This window comes from Mustela nigripes, chromosome 13 (genome assembly GCF_022355385.1).
Source record: "Mustela nigripes isolate SB6536 chromosome 13, MUSNIG.SB6536, whole genome shotgun sequence".
Lineage (NCBI taxonomy): Eukaryota > Metazoa > Chordata > Mammalia > Carnivora > Mustelidae > Mustela > Mustela nigripes.
The window spans coordinates 50,378,239-50,388,792 of record NC_081569.1 but is presented as its reverse complement, the minus strand read 5'-3'; the positions used below and the strand labels follow the sequence as shown (position 1 = coordinate 50,388,792).

The 10,554-nt window shown below is 37.8% G+C and overlaps 1 protein-coding gene across 1 annotated transcript; it reads right to left on the bottom strand.

Moving 5' to 3' along the window:
• Nucleotides 1-368: 368 nt before the first annotated feature.
• LOC131999308 (olfactory receptor 4S2-like) lies at nt 369-7,034 on the bottom strand. The gene is made up of 2 exons (XM_059372090.1): nt 7,001-7,034; nt 369-1,345 (listed from the first exon to the last, which is right to left on the bottom strand). Exons 1-2 carry the CDS (start codon nt 7,032-7,034, stop codon nt 369-371), a joined length of 1,011 nt encoding a protein of 336 aa, XP_059228073.1.
• Nucleotides 7,035-10,554: the final 3,520 nt, after the last annotated feature.

Here is a 10,554-nt window from a genome sequence, read left to right as displayed (position 1 = left end):
AAAAACAATCTGAGTGGTTTGAAGTGGCAGGGGGGTGGGAGGTCGGGGTAGCAGGTGGTGGGTATTATAGAGGGCACAGATTGCATGGAGCACTGGGTGTAGTGAAAAAATAATGATACTGTTATGCTGAAAATAAATAAATGAAAAAAAGGAAAAAAAATAAAAGTAAGAAAAGATAAACCTTAACAATATGGAAAAGTCTAAGTTTAGCCCACCTATAGACAGAAAAAGAAAATAGTCTCAAACTTTTGACTGTTCAATGAAAGCTACAAGATAGTTGAATTTTAGAGCCTATTCCTTAAAATCATTAATAAATTACAGACCGTTTAAGGTATCAGCTAATTTTCCAATTCTGCCATTCTGATAAGCTAGCCCTTCTGTTTTTCCTTCAAGGAGATCTTGCGGCTCCAAATCCGTTTCATGGCATTCTTTACATCCTCATTCCTCAGAGTGTAGATGAGTGGGTTTAACATTGGGGTGATGGTAGTATAAAACACAGACACAGCTTTATCCAGTGGGAAAGTAGTGGATGGACGCAGATAAATAAAGATACAAGGGACAAAGAAGAAAGTCACTACAGTGAAATGAGACCCACAGGTAGATAGAGCCTTGCGCCGGCTCTCTGAAGACCGCTTGCGAAGACTAAATAGAATAACAGTGTAGGAGGCCAGAAGAATGAGGAAACACCCCAGAGAGATGAGACCACTGTTGGCAATCACCAACATATTTACCAGGGTTGTATCAGCACAGGCAAGTTTTAGGACTGGGTGGACATCACAAAAGTAGTGGTCAATAACCCGATTATTGCAGAAAGGTAGCTGAAAGGTCAGGAAGGTCTGAACAAATGAATGACCCAGGGCTCCCAACCAGGACAGTGATGCCAGCACAATACAAACATTGGCACTCATGATGGTAGTATAACGGAGAGGTTGGCAAATGGCAGCATAGCGGTCAAAAGCCATAACGGTCAAGACAAAAATCTCAGCACAACCAAAAAAGTGGAAGGTAAACATCTGAGTTACACAGCCCCAGTAGGAAATGGTCTTTTTCTCAGAAATAAAGTCTGCAATCATCTTAGGTGCTGTGGCTGAGGAATAGGCAATGTCCACGGATGACAGGTTACTGAGAAAGAAATACATGGGTGTATGGAGCCGACGATCAGAAAAGACCGTAAGCAGAATGAGTAGATTTCCCACCATGATCACAGTGTAGAAGAGGAGGAATAAGGCAAAGAACATCAGTTGCAATCCAGGATCTTGGGAAAGTCCTAGGAATATAAACTCAGTGACATTGTTAGCCACTTCCGTGGGGACCCAAGTGATACTGGTTTGGTGGCTCTGGTTCCCTGCAAAAATAAATAAATATCATAAACCACTGTAAGCATGGTAAAGTCCAACAGGAAGAGTCTTATGAAAATATTTGAGTGAGGCTAGATAGTAGGTGAAATTCTTCATATTTCTTGAACATAGTTAATGGGTATTTTCTTCACCATCAATTTTCTTACCACATTATTGACTCACCTTGTTACTTAAGCCTATAGTTCCTTTCTCCCAAATAATGATCTAGAAAACATGAAGGTTTTTCATTTGTTTTTAATGTTGTTCCATAATCCATCTTCTTGTCTTTCTCTCTCTGTCTCTCTCTGTCTCTCTCTCTCATTTTTCCAGAAATTCTCTTTGGGTTGGAAAATTTTAAATTCATAATCAAATGGATAAGTTAATTTCAGAGGGTTATAATAAATGTAAGAAGTCAGATGCTGAGATGTGATGTCAAATTTTTTAGGTGAATCTTTTTTTAATATAATGTACACAGATCAGCCTTAGAAGAATAACATTCTATTTTATCAAGTGAGAAAGATTGTTTTAATTTCTAAATTAAGTTATAAATTTCAGTACAATTAAAAATTAAGTCATTTTAGTGATGAAAAACAACAGATACAAGCGCCTCCTGCTCACCAATAACCCATACTTGCAAGTCAAATTGAGGGAGTTTGAGTCCTCAACCTTGGTCTGCATATGAAAATTTCATTTTGTTTGCCAGTAAGGAGTATCTGAGTGGTCAAGCTATACAGAAAAATACTTTTCCCTGTGTTTCTCTAAAGAGTTGAAAAGTTTAAAACTTATTGAGATTCAGTTCTTTTACCTTGAACAAGCCCTCTCTGTGTAATTATAGGTAAGCATCAGGAATAAGATTTCCAATACAGATAATGCTATAAATGATAATTAAAGAAGTGCCTAATACCATATATGTATATGGTATTATATAAAGTATACAACAGTATAAAGTATATATGGGGATCCTGAAGGCATACGGAACCAAATGTTGGGTAAAAATTGTCAGGGAAGATTTCCTGAAAGAGATAAATCATGAGACAAGATCTAAAGAAGCTCCTCAGGATAAAAATGGCTTTTCTGAAGCACTGCAAATTACTAGATATATTCCATATTTGTTAGGAACATCTCTTTACTGCCTGGATAGTGGAAGCTGAGTAATTTAAGACTGAGCATCCTTACCTTATTGGATTAGCATCCTTATTAGATTACTTTAAGTAAATCAATTTATTCTTTCTGAATCTCAGTTTTCACATTTATAAAAGATGGGTGATATAGTCATTTTACTCCATGAAGCGATATAGATAGATGATAGATAGATAGATATAGATAGATATAGTCATTTTACTCCATGAAATAGAATGAGATCATTTGTGTAAATTTCTTTTTGTATTTGTGAGGTGGCTTACTTTGTAATTTGAATCTATGAAGTGTGATCTTTCTAGTTAGTAGAAATTTTAATTTGATCTATTCATCTATTATATAAAAATTATATAGGCAATATATAGATTGTCTATAGACAATAGAAATAAAAGATATTGAAATTCATCCATGATTATATTCCTGAGATAATAAACTATAATATCAATCCATTTTCTTTGAAGACATATTCTTAACAGCAGTAATACTGTTAGTAAACTTTTACTAAGCACTTTACTATCTGCAGGACTGTGTGCTAAACTATTAGGATATGTCCCCTCATTCTATACTCACAGCAACATTGTAATTTCTATCTCCATTTTAAAGAGCACCAAATTTTTAAGACTTTAGGTAAATCATCCAGTATAACAGTCAGTGAAGAGACTGGTATTTGAATGGAGCCATCATTAATTCCAAAACCCACGTAATACATACCCTTAAATAAATGAAAAAGGGGTAGAAAGATAAGTAAACAGATTATAATGATAGATGATAAATAGATGATAGATGATGGAAAAGTAGATGGATAAACTTCTCATGAAAAATAATTTCATTAAAAATAATCAAATGCTCTCTTATGTTGCAAAGTACTTTGATTAGAGAATGTATTCCATGAAAATGTTTGAACATTCTGGGGCAGCTGGGTCACTCAGTTGGTTAATCGACTGCCTTTGGCTCAGGTCATGCTCTCAGGGTCCTGGGATTGAGTCCTGCACTGGGGTCCCTACGCAGCAGGGAGCTTGCTTCTCCCTCTGCCTCTGTCTTTCTCCCTGCTTGTGCTCTTTCTCTGTCAAATAAATAAATAAAATCTTTTTTAAAAAGATGGCTCAGTGGGTTGAGCCCCTGCCTTCGGCTCAGGTCATGATCTCAGAGTCCTGGGATTGAGTCCTGCACTGGGGTCCCTACGCAGCAGAGAGCCTGCTTCCCTCTCTCTCTCTGCCTGCCTCTCCATCTACTTGTGATTTCTCTCTGTCAAATAAATAGATAAAATCTTTAAAAAAAAATCTTTGAACATTCTGACACTGTATCAGCAAAGCTAAATTGTGCTCAGTCATAACTAATTGACAGAATCGTAAGGGTTGAAAAAACATTTAGGTAATAATAAAAAACACTTATATTACATTTACTACGTTCCAAGCATTGTTCTAAGTGGTAGTAATTCACTTAATTCTCATAACATTCATACAGTGTAGCCTATCGTCATCATCCCCACTTTAGAAATGAGGAAACTGAAGCATGGAGAAAGTGCATAACTTGCCCAGGGTCACAGAGAAAGGTAATTGGCAGAGTTGGTATCTGAACCTAGGCAATGGAACTCCAAAATTTATGTTCTTAATGAATTTGCACATTGCTGAGGCTGTGGGCATCAAAGTCAGTATATCTTCTCTCTCATTTGAAAGTCTTAAACTTTCTGTAATAGTCAAGGCACCATTTCTGCTACTCATGATTTTTTTCTGAAAAGCTATATACAGTTCTTATAGGCAGAGACCACAGTTGCTACTGGCAAGATCATCACAACATTGGTTCTGTGCCCAACTTAGCTTAAACTTACAATGAGAATGCAATGAGTGATGTGATTCTGGTCATTAATCTTGACACTATTTCAGTGACTTTGGTGGCAACCAAATAGATGAGACCCACATGTAAGCAATCACCATTCCAGAGGAGAGTCAGGGGCACCTCTCCAAAGAAGGTCTTCACTGAGTGGAATTTTGAAAGAGTTAACTGGTGATGAATAGGACTGCAAGGTGAGGACACAGAAAAGAAGACAGGGCAGAAAGGATGTTCTAGGTCTGGTGGATTAGGATATAGGAATAAAAAGGGTATAAATCATCATGGCATCCCCTCTGAGAAATGCCAACAGGTTTGATACAATTCATCACAGAATCCATGAAGGAAAGTGTCAGGAAGTAAGGCTAAAAAGGAAGAGGAGATCAGGTCATGATCTTGTGGGTTAAGTTTGAGGAGTTGGAATTTGTCAGGAATGATTTTGGGAATCAAAAAGAACGATGACTGCTGCAGCAGGAGGGCAGTGGGAATGGGAGGTAGTAGAGAGTAGTTGCTATGAAGAAGCCTGAAACCCAGCTTTCCTAGATTCAAATTCAAGCTCCCCTATTAGCTCACACTATGACTTCAGGGAAGTTAATTAACTTCCCTTTACCTCAGTTTTCTCAAGGGTTAAAAGTGGATAAGAATAGTATACACCACATAAGTGCTGTATGGGTTAGATCTGTATCACGTATGAAGCACTTATATACATGGCATGCTGTAAGTGAATATTTAATTACCTCTACCCATCTTAGTGATGAGAAAACATGCTGAATACAAAGAGGGAGAAAGTCTGGATTGGAGTCATTTTAGGACATTAAACTCCTTACTATATTCACCTCCTAATTCCCATTTATACGTATTTGCATGTGCTCTGTGTTTAGAAATGGTCTCTACTGCTGACACTCACCCTCTCAAATATTTTCTGTGTCAGGAATAGTATCAGAATACAGTCCATATTCTTTTGTTGTTTTTTTTTTTTTAATTTTTTATTTTTATAAACATATATTTTTATCCCCAGGGGTACAGGTCTGTGAATCACCAGGTTTACACACTTCACAGCACTCACCAAATCACATACCCTCCCCAATGTCCATAATCCCACCCCCTTCTCCCAAACCCCCTCCCCCCGGCAATCTCCCTGATATGAGGAAGTGGTGATGCAACATGGAGGCTTAAGTGGGTAGAAGAATAAATGAAACAAGATGGGATTGGGAGGGAGACAAACCATAAGTGACTCTTAATCTCACATATTCTTTTGTTTAATCAATTAATTAGCATATAGTATATTATTAGTTTCAGAGGTGCAGTTCAGTAATTCATCAATTGTATATAAAACACAGTGTTCATTACAAGTGCCCTCCTTAATGTCCATCACACCCACCTAAATTATTTAAATTTAAGCCCACCTAAATTATTTCAAATCAAACAAATAACAAGACTGCAGTTCCCTGAAATCCTCTGGGGAAAAGATTTAGTCTTTAATTTCTTTTTTTTTTTTTTTACTATTTTAATTTTTTATTTTTTCAGCGTAACAGTATTCATTATTTTTGCACCACACCCAGTGCTCCATGAAATCCGTGCCCTCTCCAATACCCAACACCTGGATCCCCCAACCTCCCAATCCCCCGCCCCTTCAAAACCCTCAGACTGTTTTTCAGAGTCCATAGTCTCTCATGGTTCACCCCCCCTTCCAATTTCCCTCAACTCCCTTCTCCTCTCCATCTCCCCTTGTCCTCTATGCTATCTGTTCTGCTCCACTTCTGTGAGTGATCTACAAGGAAAAGAGATCAAAAACTCTGGATCTCCTTCCTAACATAAAGTTCCCTCCCACAGCAAGCTCTTTGTGCAATAGTGTCCTTGACTTCAATATCCCTCATAGAGACATTATGATGACACATGTACATGTTTTCATGTCTCTGGTCACTTAACATCATTTTATTACCTGTCAATCCTTTGAGCTTTTACCTATAAAACATTTAAAGTCCCAATATATCCTGTTCTCCTAACTGTCCACAACTGAGGAAGTAACTTACTAAGTACCTGTGGAACTGAGAAATAGGGAACAATAATCTGAATAAGTAAACTCTTAAAAAAAAATCTGCACATGTGTAAATGTAACACAATGTAGACTTTTCAAGGTAACATCTATATCATCTTCTACATTTCACACAGCACCAATATTTATTTATCCTTTCAACTGATAAATATTCATGGAGCACTTTCTCTGTGTCTGGTATTCTGCTGTGAATATAAAAAGACAAATAAAACCTAATACCTGACATAAAATCTTTCATTTTAGAGTAGTGCCTTTAAAAGGCCTTCTCAAATCATCTTAGACTGGACCATAACTTATGTAAAATCCTATACTTATATAGATGAAAAATAACTTTAGTGATCCCTTGACTTTATTTTATTCATCTAACCATTGGTGAAAGCAGTGAAGTGCAGGGAGGAAACAATTATCTAGGCTGCACTGTTAGTGTCAAACTAGAACTAAATTTCAATTGAAATTATATTGATACACTTTAAATTATAGTAAACCGTTTCCTAAATTACTGAATATAACTATTAGAACAGATGTTGCAAGTGGGTGAAGAACTTAAAGATTCCTTTTTATCCTGAATATAATTTGAAACAATGAAAACTGCCCTTGCTTCTTCCCCTGGTTATTAACTTATCATTACAAATGGGAAACTTACGCTGGGTATCTTCTTGAGTCTGGTCCCACAACATGGATTTGGACAATCTGAGATCTTCTTGGATCAATAAAACTTTCTGAGATGGAAAAGAGATCTGTACCTAGATATTCATGCTAAAAGATTGAAATCTGTATACAAATGCTTCTCTCAGGTGTGTGTCGAATTTTACAAAAGGATTATACCTACAGCCTGAGAAGGGATCTTATGTTATTGATCCTCTCCCTCTTTCTCTCTCCTCTCAGAAGATTTAATGAACTTATAGCTATGCCATGGCTTCTGAACAGGACTGTAAGACTTTATTTCTATATTCCTGGATGCTAAGAGAGAGAGTCTGCCAGCAGTCTTTATGTATCACCACAGTCCTGAGGGAATGGCTAGACAGGTGATTAGGTAGCATTGGAAAGTATTGTTAGGCAGAGAAAATACGAGTATAATTACCACTAAGGAACACCTTGTAAAACTATATTGAAGGCTAATTTGTAAATTACTAGTTAAAAATATGCAGGCCATCTTTACAGCTTTGCACAATTCATGCAAAGTTGGTGCAAGGGAAGGTGGATGATGCTCAGTATCACAATATTGCACCACCAGCCCAAGTATAGTAGTTTATAAAACTATTAAACTGTTTTCAGTTAAAATCATTTTAAAATTTGCTAAAGTTCAGATGGTAGGGGAGGCAAGATAGTGAAAGGGAGGAGACCTCATTTCATCTGGTCCCTTGAATTTAGCTAGATAATTATCAAATCAGACTGAACACCCATGAATTCAATCTGAGATGTAAGAAAAGAATATCTGGAATCGTTTTTGCAAGATAGGAGGTATGGAGAAATGAATCTGAGGGAATATATCAGCTCAGTGGTAGGGAGAAAGGCCTCAGTAAGCCAGCAACCATAAAGTGATAAGGCACCAGAGAGGGCAAAATCAGAACCATTAGAAATGTGCTTTAGTGAGAGACTTCCCTGCCTGAAAGGTGCTCAGGTGGTGAAACAGGAAATAGGGTAGATTTCTAGGTGGGACACTATGGTCTCAGGATCCCCAGAGTCACAGAAAAGACAGGGGTTCCTGAACTAATAAAGTTCCCAACATTGGAACAGGGAAACTGGGTATGGTCAGTGAGATCAGGACAGGGCTCTCAGCTTGATTCACCATAAATTTCAAGCCATGACTGGGTCAGTTGACTGCTTTCTGCACTGGGATCCTGGGAAGGACAGAAATGCAGGGACCCCACCTTCTCCTGGGGTGGGGGTTTGGGGTAGAGCGAATGCATACATGACCAGGAAGCAGCTCTCAGTGCCTGGGGATCCTATAAAGTGAAGTAACTGAGCGACCCTCTGCTTTCCCTGGGAGGATTGTGTGGGTGCACACGTGGAGGAGTCTACAGAGTTTGGCACACACAAAAGTGAGGGCCACTTATCCCTGAGGGTTTATTGAAGATGGGACAATGGTCTTTTGATTCTGGGGCTGGAAATCCAAGCATGGCCATTTTTTTTTTTTTAAAGATTTATTTATTTATTTGACAGAGAGAAATCACAAGTAGGCAGAGAGGCAGGCAGAGAGAGAGAGAGGAGGAAGCAGGCTCCCTGCTGAGCAGAGAGCCCAATGCGGGACTCGATCCCAGGACCCTGAGATCATGACCTGAGCTGAAGGCAGCAGCTTAACCACTGAGCCACCCAGGCGCCCAAGCATGGCCATTTTTATTTTGATTCTCTAAAGGGGCACTAGAAGCCTTCAGGGAAAAAAAGCCACACGCAGCAAACAAACAGCTTACGCTGAACCCAGCCCCCTGGCAAAGGATGGTGCATCTCTCCCCAAAGGTTCCTGAGAATCAGCACAGCAGGCACCTCCCCCAGAAGACCAACTGGAAGAACAATTGAACAGCAAGTTTACCAACAACACAAGACCATAAAACTCCAGTGCTAGAAGAAAATAGTATTTGGAATTCAAGGTTTTCTTTCATGATTTGTTTATCTTTCAGTTTAAAATTTTCCATTTCTTTTTTTTTCTATTTGCCCTATTCAACTTGTTTCTTATTTTACCAACTTTTTGTTTTTAAGTATTTTGACTTTCATCTTTTACATTTACATTTTATAGATAAATTCTTCATTTTGGGTTCCTTTCACTCTATTCAATTTTATTTTTTTATATATGAATGTTTTGTTTTCTTTACAGTTTTGGGATTTAGTGTCTTCTAACAGAGAGACCAAAATACACTCAAGACCAAAGTGGATCACCCTGGTTTGTCTACCCTGTGAGATTATTCTCTCTTGCAACACCCCCCCCCTTTTTTTTTCTCTTGTTCTTTGTTGTTGATTGTTTGTTTGGTTTTTTATTTTTCTTTTTCTCTTTTTTTTTCTTTTCTGGTTTCTGATCTCTTCAGATTTGTTCAGTGTGTACTTTGCTTGGGTAATGGTTGATATTTTTGATAGTGCTCACTCATTCATCCATTCTACTCTGCAACAAAATCACTAGAAGGAGGGATTCACAACAAAATAAAGAACCAGTGCTAAAACTCTCTGCCACAGATCTAATTGATATGGATATAAATAAGATGTCAGAGATGGAATTCAGGATAACAATTATAAAGTTACTAGCTGGGATTGAAAAAAAGGCAAGATAATAGAGTGATAAAAAAACAATAAATAAAATAAAAAGAAGACAATTGATAAAAGACAATAGAGAATCTCTGAGTGCAGAAATTATATTTAATCAGGCCAAAATTAAAAAGTGTTCTGAGATACAGCCTAATTGGATGCTGTAACAACTAGGGTAAATGAGCAGAACACAGAGTAAATGGCACAGAAGACAAGTTGATGGAAAGTAAGGAAGATGATGAAAAGAGAGAAATACAACTAATAGACCATGAGGGGAGGCATCAAGCAATCAGCAATACCATAAAATAAAATAATATCAGAATTATTGTGGTGCCCAAAAAGGAAGAAAGAAAGAAAAGGCCAGAAAGTATAATTGAGCAAATCATAGCTCAGAACCTTCCTAATCTGGGGCATGAAACAGGCATTCATGTCCAAGAGGTAGAGAAGACCTCTCCCTGCCCCCCAAAAAACACCCTAACATATAATAGTGAAGTTTGCAAATTTCAGAGATAAAGAGAAAATCCTAAAAGCACCTCCAGACAAGAGGTTCCTAACCTACAGGGGTAGGAAGATTAGACTGCATCAAACCTATCCATAGAGAATTGGCAGACCAGAAAATTGTGGTATGATAATATTCAGGGTACTAACTGAGAAAAGAAAAAAATGCAGCCTAGAGTGCTTTATCCAGCATGGCTGTCATTCAGTGTGGAAGGAGAGATAAAGAGCTTCCAGAACAGACAGAAACTGAGAGAGTAGTTGACCACCAAGCCAACCCTGGAGGAAATATTAAGGGGATCCTATAAACAAAGAGAGAGCCCAAGAGTAACACAGACAAGAAAGAAACAGAGACAATCTACAGAAACAGGGACTTTATAGGTAATACAATGGCCCTGAATTCATATCTTCCAATAGTTACTCTGAATGTAAATGGGCTAAATGCTCCAATCAAAAGATACAGAATAT